Raw genomic sequence first — 17678 nt, 5'->3', positions numbered from 1 at the left:
TACTTCGCCTTCAGGAGTCGAACCTGACGCGTCGCTAGCGAATCATGCTAGGCTACGAGGTATGATGGTATAAATGACAAAAGAAGGGTCATAAAGGGGAAGTTCATGTCAAGAGCCAGAAGTATGAATACGCAGGAGACGTCGCCAAACCTTGGGAGGCAGTCAAAATTAGTAGGTCTTCCCTACGGCGAGTTGTTGGATGAAGAACCGGGTGTCTGCGTTGCAGCGCGTGACAGTAGGCATTCCCTCCAACCGCTTTATAGATTCACTCAATGTGTATAGAGACTTCCAGAGTCTAGTGTGAATAAAGGAAGGTCGACCGCGAGTATTAAAGCTGGAGGTCAGAAGTCGAGCAGATTAATCATATATCATATATCAAGCTTCGTAGGTCCACTCGAGCACAACCAAAAACAGCAAAAGAAGCGTTGGTATTTCACCTCCAGGAGTCGAACCTGGTGCATTACAGCGGCACAGACCGCCTAAGTTACATGCACACGTCGGGACCGCCCATCCTCAGGGGGGAAACACCCTCACAGAGTGATGTTCCCTCACATCTACGTCACAAAATCCACGTTGCCGTGTCGTCTTGACGAATGCGAAACAGTGGCATGATGATTCATGGTAGTACGATGAGCATGAGCCGCTGCGAGTGGGATTGTAAAGACAGAGCATAGTCAGGCCTGCGTTCGATGTACATGCATGGAGGAATGGAAGCATGAAGGTGGATCCTGGGTTGCTTGTCGAACAGATGCCAACGTGAAGCAGTTCTTGAAATGATAATGTTGAGGAGGACCAGGCTACGTCCTCGAACCACATGGGGCCCTCAGGACATTCAAGCTCTTTGTTGAGTATCTCCTCAACCTCGGCATGGCCCTTATCCTCAAGCTCCTCGTCTTCTTGGGTATGGTTCGAATACAACACAAAGACCACGTCGTATTCGAGGGAAATAGGACATGCGAACTTGATTTTCATGCGACAGAGGTGTCGGAGATGCCGGGTGGTGTTGATCAGGGAGTACACGACGAGGCTGGCTCGAACATCTTCCGGGTCGTCGCTCTTGGGTTCTGGTATGAGTTGATGTTGGCGCACATAGTTAATGGTAGGTAACGCCGAATCCATACTGGTATCGACACGAAGAGTATTTGGGATCTGCGACTTTGTATTCGCTGAAGTTTCTCATGGGCTGCGTCCGAGTTCCATAACCAGTCCATCTCTATACGTTCGAGTCAACGGAAGAATAAAAGAGTGGAATGGTATCATACAAGTTGTCGCCGAAATGTTTCTCCAGCTTCATGGTACACGTCGTCTCGGATGAGCATGATAACTTGCAGTCTCGTAAACCAGAATCGACGATCCGCAAGTCGTACAGTGGAAGTAGTGACGGTAGAGGCTGGAAACCACGGATTGCCGAACCGGCATGGCACGCACGCAACATTGGTGTGCCAAAGTAGACGGTGTCCTCTCTACATCTCTTGAATGGCATAAGCACATCTTCTCGTGCCCAATAACTCAATACGAATACAGTGCAAAAACAATTACAGTCTCAGCTCAGGCACGTTCTCAACGGCGATGGACGATAACCGGTTAGCCACCAGGCCGACGTACGAACCACGATCGTTCAACTTCCGTCGTCCACCACACCACCTCCCGTCGTTTCTGTGAATCGTTTGACTGTCCCTTATCCTCTTCCTTATGCGAATGACCAGGGAGGTGTTTGATCTGAATCTTCGTTTTGAAGGACGGCGTACTCTCGTTTTCACCGAGGATTACAAGAGTCCGGCTAGCGTAGAGCATGAAGTTGGCGCAGAGAGAGCACGGAACTATGAGAAGAGGATGCGATTTTTGGTACGGAGCTTGCTTCTGTGTCACTTTGGTATTTACATGAGTATCCAGGTTCCAACGTTCACTACCCGATGACTAGTGCAGTGAAATAGGTATTTTTCCGATGGAGATTTCGACTCAGCCTTTGGGAACAGATTATCAAGACATGTTCCTTACATCTATTTATCGTCGTCTGAATATGATGAAGCTTAAAGAAGACGGCATTCACTATGACAGGACCGGCGAAAGGCAAAACAAACGAGGTACATATTTTTTCGGCCGAACTCTTCTCTATTCTTACAAAAGTCAGTTCTCTTTTCTCTGGAATCAGTGAATAAATCCAGTCGTTCGCCAATGCGCTACCCATTTCGCCACAAGCTCCCCATTGACAGCCGGCGCCTGCTTCAAACTCGGCGCGATCTTAGTCGTCTCCTCTGTCAAGAACACCATCGGCTTTATATGGGATAATGCATATCTCGTGCGGAAGAACGGCTGTCGAACGTCGGGTGAGTGACCTATAACCACCCACGAAGAAAGGTACTCACCAACAACTTGATAGTTGGATTCTTCTTTCCATCTTCATCCGACTTGGCCAGCCTCTCTACCCACTCACCCTCATCCACACGCTCGAAGCTCATACCAGAAGCTTCCAATCCATCAAGAATATCCTTCCAATGCGCCGATATGTTGGGATTCACAATATGATACACAGCTGTAGCGGGCTTCATCGCATTCAACACGATCTCCGCTATACTCTTCCCCGCGAAATCCACAGGCAACCATGAAGGATTCTCGTCAATCTCAGGAAGTGCACCCACAGTATTCGCACTCCTGAACATCAACGGCCATGCCTCCGTTTCGTTCCAAACACCGCTTCAAAGGAGAAAGTCAGCGTGCACTCTTTTCTCGATGACTGAACCACCCACTGCACAGAATCCCCATCCATCTGGCCTATCCGCAGAATGGACACCGGCACCCCACTCTTCTCCGCTGCGCGCTCACAGAGTTTCTCCACGACCCATTTGCTCTGCGCGTAACCTGTTTCCGCAGCCGTCGACGGCGCGGGGGGAAAGTCCTCTGCGCATGTCTCGTCTCGAGATCCCTGCCTACAGCTGATGGACGAGCTGAATGCGAACGATGCAGGCTCCGAGAAGGGTGATTCAAGACACAGATTGATCAGGTTCACCGCGCCACCGATGTGAGAGTCAAAAGACTCGATGTTGAGCACAAAGTTGACTGGCCAGGCGTTCTGTTTTTGAGTCATAGTAAACACGACGACACGGAAGGGAGGTGAGGTTGTGACATACATGGATAACATCCGTCACCTCATCTCTCACGGCGCCGTACTCTTCTTCCGTCAACCCGAGGAGAGGCTCGTTAGCGTTTCCTGCATACGACGTTACCTTGCTTTCGTCGATGGAGACCTTTCGGGCGGTAATGGACTCCCTGATACGTTCCATAGATTCTGCATGAGACTTAGCACGGGACAAGCAGATGACCTTTCGAACTAAGGGGGATGCTGTTAATTGAGAAAGAATATGAGCGCCGAGGGACCCAGTTGCGCCAGTAAGGAGCTATGCATGAACAGAGTGAGTCTCTTTTATTTTGAGGTGTAAGGAATCCGGGCTTACGACTACACGTGCGTTGGTAGGTTTCGATAGCGCAATAGCTTTGACTGCATGTTTGCCGACCTTAGCACTCCATTTATCGAGCAGTGCCGTCATCGTGGCTTCGTGTCCATTGCCTACTTGGGCACCACTTCCGCTTTGCAATTGCAGGATATAATCTGCAAGTCTAGTGAAGCATTAATATTGGGACCGTAATCAAGGATGGAGAATGCACGTACTTCTCCACCGAAGGATACTCATACACCACTATCAAGGCAATCGTGAGTCTTTCATCCTTCTGAAAGTAGAGTATTCTATCTTACCCGTTTGTCCAAGGTTATGAGTTCCCAATTCGAGCTCCTTCTGCAAACTATTCCGTATCCTTGTCGCCTGTAACGAGTCGACACCGAATGCGAAGAGATCTACCTTCCTATCGAGCTTTGCGGAGAGACTGGGGTCAAGGGCTTTGGCAACGGTGTCACAGATGTACGCCTCCAGCTCGTCTCGTAGTAGAGTCTTCTTCTCCACCTTGACATCAGTTTGGTCGAACCGGGCGTAGATGCTCTCTGCGCGATTCGATTTAGGAGCAATTCAAGCAAAGACGGATGGAGCAGCATACCAATGAGGTCCTTGAACTTTTCGTAACACGCTAATCGGACTATGCTCATCTTGGAGGCGACCGGGATATTCGTGCCATACCTTCGTTGGTTCTATTAGTTGCTGTCTCGCAAACTGCACAGAGACACGTACGGCAAGAACTCTACCATCTCGGGTAGTAACCGCGAATGTGTCGGTGCTTCTGCGTTGGCTTGCTCGATGACGGGCCAGACTTTGGACATGAGCTCTTCTCGGGAGAGACCTTCTTCATGTGCAAGGCCAGAGGGGAGGATAAGGCATCCTGTTTGAGGTTCTCCGGTCCCGAAGACAATAGCTGGGAAGACCGTATGTTATTGTGCAAAATGCTATGAAGGGCGCTGGCTTTACCTTCCGCGACGTATGGACTATTTCGGATACAGAGTTCCATGGGAACTGTGTCGCTCGTCAGCAATGATAGATTGATTAGACGGATCCTTACCGGGGTTGGTCTTCTCCCCGAGGATATGGACGAGCGTGTCATCAAGCCGTCCGATGTACTTGTACAAATCCTTGTGCTCGGGATGCCGGAGGAAGAGGTCCCTGGTCGCGTAGGATCCATCAGGGCGGTTAGTCTCAACCTAGGATTGGCTGAGATAGTGGATCTCGAAGTCAGGGAGGAGATTAGCAAACCTTGGGAGGATACCCGTCCTTGACGATAAGTTCAAAAGTGTCGCCACCTTGTGGTTCCCAAACGAGGTAGTTGGCTGAACCGATGAAAGGGTGGTTCCAGTTCCAGAGTTTGTCTGTCGCGAAGTCGCGGTCGGAATCCATCATAAATCCGGTCTGTAATAGGTGAGTTGGGTTTATCGATGAGTGGAACGATTCTTACCTCTGTGGCTCCGAAGACGCTAAGCAAGTTTATTCCTGCTTGCATGAGTCTGTTACCGAGGTCATCCTGATTGCAAAAGGGATTAAATAAGGAAATGGGAGTCGCAAGTGAGGAGCTCACTGGGAGAGGAGCACCTGCATATGCGACGATATCAAAACTGGCTAGAGCGTTGACGCCCTCGGGTGTTTCCGCAAGCAGCTACAATGACTGTCATGTACGCAAACTTTATTGTAAGCGCGAAGGAGAACAAGACCTTAATAATATATGGCACAGCATAACATTCTTGGACTGGAGGAGACGCAGCGAGTACGGCACAGATGTTTCTGGGTGTTAGAGGCAGATGAGGCGGGAAGAGCGTCAGTGGTTGGCCAGGATAGATGGATTGAAATCTAAGGATCGAGTAAGTGAATTTTCGTCAATGGACCATAAAGCAAAGAAACTGACACGGCAAAGTGACCGTATGCGTGGAACACAGGGAGAGTACTGAATCCCGGTTTCCTCTTGTTCAACGCTGCATCTTCAATGAGACTGTAGTGCGTAATGCGGACTGGTTTAGGGAATCCAGTCTACGAAGAAAAGGTCAAGGTGTGCCGAAAAACATCAGGAAAGGGACTCACCGAACCAGAAGAGTGCAGAATGACGGCAGGCCGTTTACTCTCCTGTTCTGGTGTCAGAACGGCCGGGAAGGGTTTGATCTTCGTGTTCTCAACGCCATCGGGTCCCCACAAAGGAAAACGTTTGTCTTCGACGAGCTCCACCGTGTACCCTTGGTTGCGAAGGAGCTTCTGCGCGTCATATGCTTCTTGGACGAATTTCGTGCCGTAAATAAGGTGGGTAGCATTAGTGAGCTTGGTAAGATATGCCACTGCTGGAACGGAGTTGTTCACCGAGAGAAGGAGAGCGGTGAGACCAAGCTTTGCAAGGGCGATCTCGAGAAGTGATTCGTCGATTGCTGTGCTTGTCAAGACAGCAATGGTCTGCACGGGTGGTACCTCGCCTAGGGCCGTTTTTGGAGCGAGGCCCAGGGAGTAGTAGTGCCATGCAAGGCGGTCAACGGCAGACTGGATTTGAGAAAAACTACGCAAGCGTTAGCGGGAGTTTGCAAAAGAAAGAAACCAAAGGTACGTGAGCGAGTGCAATACTATTGCAGAACCATCGTCAGGTGACCCCGTATAGATAGCAGGATCATCCGGTTGGGTTCGTGCATGGATTGCAACAAGTTCTGTGATGGACTTCGGTTTGAGGGCTACTGAAGGCATTGCGACTAGGGCAATGGCAGATAAGAAAGGTTGCTGCTTTAAATACTGACGATTCTTCTTGTCGCCTATGAAGCCCGGGCCTGAGCCTGAGCCGGGCCCAAGTCTGAACGGGCTTGGGCTCAGGGCTCGGGCTTGAGATTTGAAGAGCCTGAGTCTGCCAAAGCTGGGCCCTGTAAATCACTAGTGTTGGTCATGGTGTTAAAAATATGGCAGCCGTGGGACGTCAGAGAACCTAGGAGAACAGGAACCTCGAAGGGACTATCAATACGCCGTGTCCTGGATTTTGTTTTTCCTTTCTCAGGCGGTGGCCGGTTGACCAAAAGAATGTGGGGTAGGGATATGTGGTACTTGGTTCGAATGCAGTCACCTTCTAGCATACATTTGGATTTAACAACCACTCCATATCAGGTTCAGAGGACATTTCAGACGGTAATGCGATCCGGATACGGACCGCGACTGTCCGTATCTCCCTGCGCAGAACCTTCGTCACTAGTGATTTACAGGGCCCGGCCTGGCCCGGCTTTGCTGGGCTCGGCTTTGGCAGGCTCAGGCAAATCTCAAGCCCGAGCCCTTCATAGGCGACAAGAAGCAAAGTTTTTGGGGTCATTGGAAGGGGTAAAAGTCTCTGAAAGAGAACATTGTTCGCATACATAGAGGATGTATCGACTCAGTACTTGGTATAGCACACATTTAGATCGAAACAATGAATTCAAAATATATCACCTGATGTGCTGTACAGCCGCCGAGGTGAGCCCGATCCCAAGGTCAGCTCGATCGTAAGGTCGTCAGACACTTGGAATGCAAGATCGACTTGCTTATTATTCCTGCTCTGGCTACGTGCTATATGGTGACTTTCTGGCTGTATGTCGTTCCTGGTTTGCTTATCAGCCCCTTCTAATTCTATTACATGTGGGAAATGAAATATCTTACTCTTCGCATGTCCTCACCTCGACTGTTTTAGCGACAAAACGACGCTTTCGTACGCAGCTATCTTCGGCAGTAAACGTCCGACATTTCGTATGAAAGTTTCTGATTTGTATATCGAATACGTGAATTCGTTTCGCTTGATGCCGCCAGATGATCTTCTAACTGACTCCACAGAGCTGGCTGTCCAGCATCTTCTACTGTGCATAGTTATTTTTATACGTCTTTTCTATTCTTCACACTCTGCGCAGTTGGATGGCTCACCTGGGCCCTACCTACTAATCTACTGATGCAGAAATTTCCCCTCAACAAGTATCTTGCGGCCAACGTAAGCGTACTTTTCTCATCGATGTCAGTTCCGTTCACTTTGAGAATCTGGCCCGCAGATATTCTTGTGGGGTGTTCTTATGACCCAAGCGATTAGTCAGAACTTTACGCCGGATCTTGCGGTGCTACGGATATTGTCTGGTGCATTCGAAGCCACTGCCGACGGGCCTTCATTTGTCCTCATCACTGCGACTTGGTACACACGGAAGCAGCAACCCACACGCATTGGTTACTGGTCTCTGTACATAGCCCTTTGTTTGCCTAACACTTTTAATTAGTCTCTGATTCTTCACTAGGGTCAACGGTCTTGGTATCGCTTTAGGTATGGCATCGGCCAGGTATGTGAGTATGGCTTTTCACGACTGATCCTAACGTTGGATTACTCCCAGATCGTTCACCATGATTACACGTTAGATGGAAGCCTGGTCAAGTGTTGGAGGCGATCATCGACCCCGTAATCTACCTCTTCTTTTCGTGTGGATTCACGGCGAATGTTCCCGTCGTGTGTACATGGTAAAGAAGCTACTTCTCCGTCCTGACGGACAGTTCTAGAGAGGTACATCTAATTTTGGCACTTTAACTGTCCAGACTCCAAGGGTAGTCTTTTTTCAATTGGCTTTCACAATTCTGACGAGGATTTCTCGCCTAGATTCGGACTCGACACTCTCCAAACAACGCTTATGCAGATTCCTTACGGCATTGTCATATCTTCGATGTATGACCTTCCTTCTTTCTCCCACCCTTATCATTTACACTGGGTCTTTTAGCATACTTATCGCGATATTTATTACAGCACCAGTAAAGGTAGGTCGATGGAGTAGTGTTAAAACTGGAAGTTGGAAGTCAAGAACCTGTTTGAGAGCTCAAGTTATCAAGCTTCGCAGGTCCACTCGAGCACAACCAAAACAGCGAAGAAGCGTTGATATTTCACCCCCAGGAGTCGAACCTGGTGCATTACAATCTCGCTAGGCTGCATGCAATTGCCCGTTGCTAAGTCCAAACATCAAGCGTGTCATTCTTACTGACGTATATCCCACTGGGTGACGGATGGTGAGACGAGCCGATAGATGAAGTCCTTGTGTGTCCCAATCGTTCCTGGCTTGGCGAGATTCATTGATGCTGGAGTCCATCTTGAGAGCGTTCATTGACGCAGCGAGAGACAACCGGACCTATGCCACTGCACGAATCGAGCGTATCGAAGTCGCGCTCCCATTGGTGCATAGAAGCGACGGGCAGAAGGAACTGGGATCTTTCTCTCCTGAATGACGATGGTCAAAGTTAGTTTTGAGTTTAGCCTCTGATGCTTATGAGCCCTGCTAACGAGAAGCCTGAAGGAGACATTCCGCTACCATCCCGTAGTGTATAATATTTTCAGATATGCCCAACAGGATGAGGTGCTTTGTTGAGCACACGTTACCACTACTTCAGGGAAAGTCTTGCAGGAGCTACCGATCCCGAAAGGCACCCAGATTATTGCTTCTATTGCAGCGTACAACAGGTTAAGCTCACCTTATTTCATCTTTGTTTAAAACCGTGTATTGACGAATTACTTGAATAGAAACAAGGAAATTTTCGGCGACGACGCGGATATCTTCAATCCTGATCGGCGGTTGCGTGATACGGTTCCGAACACGAAGTCAGCTTTGGGCATTTATGTGAGCCTGCAAGGGTATTATTTGACTGTCAGTGCATTTCTAAATTTAGCGCGACGAAGGTTTACATTTTCAGGTGGCTCGCGATCGTGTATTGGATGGCGATTCGCGTACGTTGGTATTTTATAACCTTGATGGAAGCGTGCTCATACCCCCCCAGCGTTATGGAACTACACACATTCATGATTGAGCTTTTGGGAACCTTTGAGTTCTCGCTGGACGATAATGAAGAGGTTAGGAGGGAGTCGACATTTGTTATGACTCCGACGGTTGAAGGACAGATTGAGAAAGGCTCTCAGCTACGTTTGGAGGTGAAACTGACAGCGAGGAATGAATATTGAATAATCGTTCGGATGATGTTTGTGTCCTATCACCCATCTTCGTTTCCAGTACAGTTTATATAAATCACTGAATAGCATGAAATATTATTAGGCTGACTATTTCGATAACAGCCAGTCCGTCATCGTTCTCATACGCACAGAATTTATTGAAGAATGTGTTCCAGAAAACTTGAAGCAAGTTGTGTCTTGGAAACATATGGACCCAATAACACTTGAGAATAACTGGTGCAACTTTATAATATGTATACATAATCTTTAACTAAATTTTACGATATGGAAGCGTCTGCATCACGTCCAGACCGTTCAGTAAGTAGGACTCTGGACTTCGTTGTAGAAGAAAAACGAACTTCGGCTAACCGGCGCGACGTTGCCGGTCGCGTGCTAGGTTTTCCTTAGGGTCTGACAGTCTTACAGTTTCACACTTACCACCATCATCACGACAGGCGCGAAGTTAAAGGCTCTTCTAATGCTATGCCTGCCACCATGGGACTGCACCAGTGGCCTCCAAACTTTGAGGCGATGGAAGCGCTTGAGCGCCAAAGGGTACGAATGCCTTTTATCCCTCTACGCTCATCTCTAACGCGTCCATAGCGATGGACTGGTTATGGGAACAAGACAAATGCCTTCAAAAGGCATCCAAGTAAATACGTAGTTGACCCGTGAACCGCCTCTATCAGTACGGTTGTGGGCTCACTTATCAGCGGCTTCTCGACTATGCGCTTCAGCACAACCTCGTGGATGTACCCAAGGACCTGGAGAATAATGACCCCGAAGACATCAGAGGAGGCCTCATCATGTATGCCTTAATTGGCACGTCGTCATTGCCATGCACTCCAACTACTCCCAGGAGGACAAGGAGCTCGAGGATGATGTCCAAGCTGAAGATGAGCCTGGAGTTCGGTTGCTCAGATGGTTCTATGTGGTATCGGTACGCTAATTATTAGTCGCCCAGTACAGCAGGTTAGTACATATTATCATTTTGATGAACTGTTACTTCATCAGCACTTGCTAGGTATATGTATGATTAAAGTGCCTTCGTACTACAAGACAGCCGCTAGTACTATTATCGCAACGGCGCCTCGGGAATGCCGTGGGAACGGCTTAGTCACCGGCTAACTCGGCCTGTAACTACGCAGCTACCTTAGACTGCAACATCCATGAACGACACACTCTACAACTTACCCGACGATGTGCTGATCTACATTATCGCGTTTCTATCTGTTACTGACATCCTTCTCCTCCGCCAAGTGAGTATTTTCTAGCCCAGCGATTCTGGATGCTAATAATGACAGACATGCAAACGATTCAACGCGCTCACAAAACTACACATCGTCTGGACAAACGCATTCAAACTCGATATCCTCTCCAATGATTATCCCGTTCCCATTGATGACACCGATCTGGAGCAGCGCACGCGCCACGCTTACCGACTCGCGTCTCGATGGCTCGCAGACTCCCCTCTGATGCCAGCGAGCGAGACAGGTTTCACTGGCTCGACCGTATCCGAGATCAAATTCATACCAGGCCGACAGCACAAATGGTTGCTGACCGTATCGAAAGGGATCTGGTCGGTGCTGACGATCTGGGATATCACGCGCGGGCACAAGTGTTCGGAGTGGTCGCCAAGAGGCGCGCTGTTCACTGGGGTGAAGCTGAACACAGATACAGAGTCTGAGGCGAGTATCGCTGTAGCGTTAGATGGGTGAGTCCTTGTTATTCTGTTGACCCACCGCTAACTTGTGTAGATCACAGAGGACCGCGCTCCTGCAGCTGGATGACGATGGAACCTTGCATAAAATCCACATGTTCGACATCGACCTCCGGCCGGTCACTCTGACTGGCGATATTATAGCCCTCAGCGATGACTTCTCCAAGACACTGATCTACAACTGGAAGACGGACGAGCGAGCCTACCTCGATGAAGGAGGCGACATGCAGGTAACCGTTCTCTAACTGATCTAATTATCGCTTACACATCTGTACTTGCAGTACGACCACTGCATCCAAATTATCTTCACTGCACTAAACATCCTCGTCATCCGCGCGCGTTCCATCAACCTGTACACTACCCCACCCTTCCTCCACGGGCAAACACACTCTCCCATTGCCTCCTACTCTTTCGGCTGGGTCGACGGCGCCAGCGCAACTCCCGCTTCGATCCTCATCCGCTCTGAGAGCGATAACCCTTGGGCATCAGAACTCAACTCGTTCGAACTATATTCCCTCTCTTCCTTCCCACCAACACTCACCAGCAAGATATCCTCCCGGCGCGGTGCTCTTCGATGTACAGATGTCATCCTAGGGAAACGTGGGACTGCAGTATGGATACGCCCCCATGATCGTGCGATGGTCTCGCACTGGGAGGAACACGATGGGTGCGAGACGCTCATGGCTGCCGTATTCCCTGGCCCGCTCAACTCCTCCGGACAAGTCCGTGTTCGTGAGGTATGCTCGAACCCGTTGAATAACTGGACCGCATTGGATTATGACGAAGAACTTGGGAGGATCGCCCTTGGGTCGGGGTTTGGGAAGATTAAGATTGTCCAGTTGTAGTCATAATACATGTCCTTCGTGACGTACCGGGTGTGTGACGTTCAAAACTATGGTTCGAAACCCTTTGGAAGGGTTAAATTTTGTGAAAATCTTTTTCTTCTTTGCGCATGAGCCTGCGCTTGATTCTGCGTACCCATGCTTCGTGGAAGCGATCGGATTTTCATTACTAGGCCATTTACCTTTCAACTTTTCGGCCAGTCGGTTATTCTTGCGCCATGTAACGCCACGATCAGTGAAATCAAACTGAACTGGAGCCTTCCTCATGACCATTACCCCAGCCGCCGAAAGCAGTTTGGGCTGACAAGATAGTAAGTCTCCGAGCTTCGATTGGTCTTTTCCTCTCCCGAGAGCAAAAATGAGTCTAATATCAAGGACCAGGAGCGAGAAAATGATGAAGGTTTCATTGCAGTACACGTGTACGGAGTCGGCACTGGCAATCTTAAGAGACAAAAAGAGAATAAACGATGCGACCACCTGCTTGAGGGATTAAACGAAGCTTGTTTTGAATCGATCACCGAATTTTGCTCGAGAACATCATAGGAAGCGTTCCTTGACGGAACAGGAACTGAATGGAGTACACAGTGCAAAGACGGCGATGAGTATGGAAAAAGGTAAAAGAGTATCTACCACCTCGGGAGGAAACTAGCTTCAAAAGAAGAGGAACCGAGACCTGGACGGAAGGACCTAGGATCCGGATACACATTTGCCTGCACTTAATGCTGCGTTCGTCATGAAAAACTGGAAAACTGGATGTATTAGCCACCTCTGGTATCTACTGATACAGCTCAGGTAAATAAGCGTAAACCAGTCTACCTTGGTAGCTCGTTGTAAATAAGGTCACAAGTATTAAGGAAGGAGGGAAGGAAGGAGATTTTGTGCTAGAAAAGCAGAGCGGTCCGTCCTCGGGCCGGTGAGGTCACGCAACCCGATCGTTCAGCCTGTGAACAACACCCGAATTCAACTATCGTCGTAAACATTTGCATTTGTTCCGTAGATGCGCCCCTTCGCTATCAGTTCTCGAACCTGTGAAAGTCGAGACATCATCGACATCAGCAGAAAAGCTTGCAATTGTATCCTGGTCGGGCCTTTTTCGGAGTCTCTTGCTCAACTCTTGCTCGTCAGGTTTTTGCCTAAGTACTGTGTGGACGTTGGACACTGCCGTGTAATGCTGCCTATCTGCCTTGACGAAGCCGTGATGGTGGTTTCTCTAGAGTCCAGTTGCATGGACACGAGCAGCGCAGTACCGGTCTGATTCTTTGGAAAGTTGATGGCAGCTCTCATGTTTCGATACCGCTCTTTGGAACCCGGAACAACACCGAGCCGTGGCCCCGCGTGATCGCATCATTCGCTTTTTCAGGAGTTAGAACCTCCTCAAGCGGCGCTGAGCTCCTCAGACTGTGGCATGGGACCTAGTCACCCTGGCATGGGACATGCTTCTCGGGTTCTTTACCCCCAGAACCTTCCGGTTATGTCTAATTTCATTTGACGAAGGGGACTATAAAGTAACGCATTTATCATTTCTGGCCAAGTTGGTACCTTCACGGTAACTCGCGACAGACAACATGAAAAGCTACGTTGTTATGCTTGGGGCTTTTGCAGGCTTAGGTATGACCTTTTTGCGACCTTTTTCCATCAAGTCTTATATCTATGTTCCACAGGGTCGTTTCTCTTCGGGTCTGTAGACATATCCTCTCAACAAGTGGAGTGCTTTTCAAGGCTGATCGGGACGCAGATATGACACAGGAATCATCACCACGAGCATCGCTCATCAGAGCTTCAAGGACTGTAAGCTCTCTTCTTCTTCCCTTGTTATCCTGGTTGACATATTTATAGATATGGGAAATCCGAACGCCGCAGCTACTGGGGCGATAGTTGCGACGTACATCGCTGGAGAAGCTGTCGGAGCTATATCACAAAGTCTTCTGGGGGATTTCCTAGGTCGGAAACGGTATATGCAGTTGATGTGCATGGTGGTACGCCGATCATTTTGTCTATTCATCTTCCTAGCGTTGATAGCCTGGCATAGGTCACCGTAGGAACGATCATTCAAACAGCAGCTCAGAACTATGCGATGTTTCTCGTAGGACGAATACTGACGGGCGTAGCTGTGTATAAAGGCCATAGATTCATGAATATTTGCATCTGCTAACGAATACATATATAGGGGAGGTCTCATTGGCACCGTTCCTATATACAACTCTGAAATTTCGTACGTGCCCACGCCTGTCTGGTGTGTCGGTCTTCATATTCTGTGCTAGGCCTCCAGCGTCCCGTGGATTGATTGGTGGACTTTCAGGGTATATGATAGGTGTGGGTACTTTCCTCGGTAAGGAGCTTTTAGTCTCAGTGAAGTTGTCGTTCTCACTGTAGTTGACAGCTAACTGGGTCGGGTAAGCTTTGGAATTTCCAGTATTCTAATCGTGTTATCACATCCTATTAGCTTTGCCTGCGGATACGCACCCACTACGTCATCTTTTCAGTGGCGATTCCCACTGGCACTTCAAATACCACCCGGGATCATACTCTTCTTTGGCCTGCAATTCTTTCTCCCAGAGTCCCCGAGATGGCTCATTAATTCAGGCCGCGACGATGAAGCCCGTCTAGTATTTACTCAAATTCGCGGTGATCTTTCCGGTGTGAGACACATTCATTTTCAGTCTTTCGCGCTATTGAGATGTCATTTTTAGGAAGACTTGCACAAAGAATTCGATGATATGCGAGAACAAATACTTTTCGAAAAGGTATGTTCGACAGTTGTTCAAAGCCATATTGTTCTTACTATCTTAATTTCTAAGTCGACGGAAGTGAAAACTTTTGCAGAAGCTTGGTCAAAGTACAAGAAACGTATTCTCATCTCTGTCGCCGTACAGAGTATGACGTCGTTGACTGGAGTCAATGTTGTTGGTGAGTCTCCTGATCCTTGATTTCTTCAGTGGTTAGATCTGTAACACGGAATTTGAGGCTACTACCAAACGACGCTCTACAAGAATTTGGGCATCACCGGTCAAACTATTCTACTGCTGGCTGGTATCTATGGGACTGTGGGTGTCATCATGAATGTATTCTCAGTGAGTCGCATTACTTATGTTCGTGTTACAGCCATCCATACACAATTGCTAATTTACGATAAGATATATTTTTTAGATAGATTCGGTCGCGTAAAGCTCCTGAGATGGGGTACATCTGCCTTATGTGTGGATCTCATTTACTCTGCCTTAATGACACGCTACTTCGCCGGATCCGACAATAATGTAGGAAAAGGATTTGCAGTCCTCGGAATCTATCTGTTTACGACCATTTATTGTGAGTTCCTTGGCCTTTCTTCCTCGGACACCTCTGAATCTGCTGCGAAAAGACCTAGGTCTGAATAGCACTACCTGGTTGTATGGTGTCGAAGTTCTCCCTGTCTTTTTACGGAGTAAAGTGTGCGTACGCGTAGTCTTTGATCTTTGGTCCGTTGAATTGTAATTCACTCCGCAGCATGGGATTGGCATCAACGTCGCACTTTGTATGGAATGTAGCCCTCACGGAAGCGGGACCTAGTGTTTGTTTATTCTTCAGCCAACTTCGGCCTCTTGTGTATGTTTACTTGCTCGCTTGGTAGGCTTTCGCAAACATCGGTTCGAACTTCTATTGTAAGTCACTTTCTCGAGCCATAAATAATGATACTGATACTGACATTCTGGAAGACGTCTTCGTCGCGACAACCTTCGTGGCTTCTGTTGGAATATTTGTGTACTTTCCAGAGTAAGTCTTTTGACCTTCCTTCGTCATCATCTCCTCATCGTATATGTAGAACCAAGGGAAAGACACTGGAGGAAATCGCTGCATCTTTTGGAGACGACGTCGTCCATTCTGAGTCTGAGGGGGCTTCATTAGGCAAAGGGTAAGATGAAAGACTCGAAACTATTGCATAGTATTTAATCATAGCTGTAACGGAGAATATATCCTCTAAACGAAAGCATAGAAGGCCGCGTCAACTAGCTTATCGAGTCGCATACACGAGTCACCAGACGTCTCGCCCAGTATGGTGGCGTGGCGTGCAGTCAGCCTTTCATGATTCTTCCTCTACTCCTAGCCTATGCTGGCCTACCTCCAGTTTGAAGGTCTGGTGACTGAACGGTCAGTTACAATGATGGAAGAAGGTTTAGATAGAATAGAGGAAAGACTGGTATCATTCAGGGGCAAGATAGTTCAAGGTGACTGTTCGAAGGTAGTCACGCCATATAAAGTGAAGACGAGCTAGAATCTAGAAAATATTCAAACGTCGACGATGAGGGACCTACAAGGGACCTCATACAAATCCATGAAAAAAAACTCGATTGACAACTCTGCAACTGCGTACAATTTCCGACTAAGGATGCTAATTCAACCAAAACTATTTATCTTTTGACGATGGCTTAAAATTGTGGTTTTGGGGGTCAAAGAACGCGACTCGCCTCTTCATCGCATAACGCTTGAAGCGGCTTGCGTACCGCCACCATACCTAAAACAAGGATCCGCCAATGAAACTCAGAATTAGGTCAAAGATGACCTACTTACGTCTACTGACTCTCACGAGCCTATAAATCACATTATGAACATTGGTAAGATGGCTTCTGGAGAATGAGTGCCTGACCTCGACTTCCAAGCCGCGAACCCAATAGGCATCAGGACCGTTAGCGTAACTGACAAAGTGAGGTTGATATCGTGTGTAGACGGTAATCAGCGGGCTCCTTACGGAACAGCTGAATCGACCTCTGCCTGGCGAGTCTGTGGAATGGGGTACGTAAAAGTTTGTGGACAGGGTGGCGAAATGAAGGTTTGCGTGCCTCTACATCTCGTACCCAATAAGAATTAGGCCCGTTCGCGTAACTGCGAAAGTCATGTCAATTCCGACGGTAATCGTTGTCTCAATTAGATTACTCACGGTACAGCAGAGTCAACGCCTTTTTCGCGGGTCTAAGAAGCCGAAACTTGTCTTATGAATAGTAGACCATATTAAAACATACTTGCCTTTTCATCACGTACCCAATAGGTATCGGGTCCATTGGCATAATTATTTATTCCGATGATAAAGTTAGTTGCAGGCCGATGTAATCATACGACTATACTTCCGGAGAGGTTCTCTGGCGAGCCTAGAATATATTGTAAAGCTTGAGGACCATGACCCACACGGAATTAGGAGGAATACCGTATACGTACCTCGACATCGCGTACCCAATAAGTACTCGGTCCATTGTCGTAGCTGGTAGATGTGTATATATCAGTCGCTCAGGAAAGGAGGGAAAATCCAGAATTTACGCTATGCCGGAATCAACTTCAGTACGAGGACACTAAATGGATGTAGTGAGCGAGGAGCGGTCTGAGACCGTTAGTATGGAGATTAAACGCGTACGATAATGATACCGGCATTCACTGCCCTGAAGGCGAAGAAGGTAATGGATAGAAAAGCTGTGACCTTCATGACTGCAAATGAAATGAATGAATGATGTGGATTCATCGCAGCTTGAGGTTTATATAGCTCTCTGGATCGAGCACGGGGAAGAAATGCTGGAATTTCGCGGACAAAGGTGTCAATTATGTTGGTCAGTGTCAGGATGATGGATCACGCAATAAGTGCTCCAAAGTCAAGGTTGGAGACGAGTTGCATGATGGATCTGTCAAAAGAGTGTCACCGACCAATTGGAACATTCCTCCGTCCAATATGGACATTGAATTAAGGTTCTTTCGACTTCAAGGACAAAAGC

At 48.1% G+C, this 17678-nt stretch overlaps 6 protein-coding genes across 6 annotated transcripts; 4 read left to right on the top strand and 2 right to left on the bottom strand.

Annotated features, from left to right (window-relative positions):
* Nucleotides 1–293: 293 nt before the first annotated feature.
* EV420DRAFT_98980 (uncharacterized protein) lies at nucleotides 294–1394 on the bottom strand. The gene is made up of 2 exons (XM_060484269.1): nucleotides 1263–1394; nucleotides 294–1213 (listed from the first exon to the last, which is right to left on the bottom strand). Exon 2 carries the CDS (start codon nucleotides 1117–1119, stop codon nucleotides 514–516), a length of 606 nt encoding a protein of 201 aa, XP_060340023.1. The 5' UTR covers nucleotides 1120–1213; nucleotides 1263–1394; the 3' UTR covers nucleotides 294–513.
* Nucleotides 1395–2148: 754 nt separating this feature from the next.
* EV420DRAFT_1257305 (L-aminoadipate-semialdehyde dehydrogenase) lies at nucleotides 2149–6152 on the bottom strand (the record flags this gene model as incomplete). Its single annotated transcript, XM_060466824.1, has 18 exons — nucleotides 2149–2313; nucleotides 2367–2694; nucleotides 2748–3070; nucleotides 3129–3395; nucleotides 3456–3615; nucleotides 3668–3695; nucleotides 3752–3994; nucleotides 4048–4127; nucleotides 4179–4359; nucleotides 4413–4457; nucleotides 4504–4642; nucleotides 4695–4847; nucleotides 4894–4959; nucleotides 5014–5091; nucleotides 5147–5282; nucleotides 5338–5459; nucleotides 5511–5970; nucleotides 6019–6152. The coding sequence occupies 18 exons, from the start codon at nucleotides 6150–6152 to the stop codon at nucleotides 2149–2151; spliced, it is 3108 nt and encodes a 1035-aa protein (XP_060340022.1).
* Nucleotides 6153–6918: 766 nt separating this feature from the next.
* EV420DRAFT_1258004 (uncharacterized protein) lies at nucleotides 6919–7769 on the top strand (the record flags this gene model as incomplete). The annotated part of the gene is made up of 6 exons (XM_060466865.1): nucleotides 6919–7013; nucleotides 7114–7201; nucleotides 7254–7278; nucleotides 7328–7404; nucleotides 7463–7644; nucleotides 7700–7769. Coding segments are annotated over 6 exons (537 nt in total), but the record flags the coding sequence as incomplete, so codon positions are not given.
* Nucleotides 7770–8815: 1046 nt separating this feature from the next.
* On the top strand, nucleotides 8816–9396 carry EV420DRAFT_1258578 (cytochrome P450; the record flags this gene model as incomplete). Its single annotated transcript, XM_060466898.1, has 4 exons — nucleotides 8816–8901; nucleotides 8962–9072; nucleotides 9118–9165; nucleotides 9216–9396. Coding segments are annotated over 4 exons (426 nt in total), but the record flags the coding sequence as incomplete, so codon positions are not given.
* Nucleotides 9397–10553: 1157 nt separating this feature from the next.
* EV420DRAFT_1258549 (uncharacterized protein) lies at nucleotides 10554–11949 on the top strand (the record flags this gene model as incomplete). The annotated part of the gene is made up of 4 exons (XM_060466895.1): nucleotides 10554–10643; nucleotides 10689–11098; nucleotides 11142–11340; nucleotides 11386–11949. The coding sequence occupies 4 exons, from the start codon at nucleotides 10554–10556 to the stop codon at nucleotides 11947–11949; spliced, it is 1263 nt and encodes a 420-aa protein (XP_060340019.1).
* A 1562-nt stretch (nucleotides 11950–13511) lies between these two features.
* EV420DRAFT_1634667 (general substrate transporter) lies at nucleotides 13512–15839 on the top strand (the record flags this gene model as incomplete). Its single annotated transcript, XM_060476344.1, has 18 exons — nucleotides 13512–13554; nucleotides 13608–13623; nucleotides 13682–13734; nucleotides 13783–13922; nucleotides 13976–14058; nucleotides 14114–14158; nucleotides 14208–14275; nucleotides 14327–14339; nucleotides 14390–14585; nucleotides 14637–14690; nucleotides 14745–14853; nucleotides 14911–15017; nucleotides 15081–15252; nucleotides 15305–15374; nucleotides 15430–15493; nucleotides 15554–15584; nucleotides 15639–15696; nucleotides 15746–15839. 18 exons carry the CDS (start codon nucleotides 13512–13514, stop codon nucleotides 15837–15839), a joined length of 1416 nt encoding a protein of 471 aa, XP_060340018.1.
* Between the last annotated feature and the right edge of the window lie 1839 nt (nucleotides 15840–17678).

The sequence above is a fragment of the Desarmillaria tabescens genome, assembly GCF_030435595.1.
Source record: "Desarmillaria tabescens strain CCBAS 213 chromosome Unknown EV420scaffold_1, whole genome shotgun sequence".
Taxonomy (NCBI): domain Eukaryota; kingdom Fungi; phylum Basidiomycota; class Agaricomycetes; order Agaricales; family Physalacriaceae; genus Desarmillaria; species Desarmillaria tabescens.
Note: the sequence above shows the minus strand (reverse complement) of the source record. Positions and strands in the feature narration are given on the sequence as shown.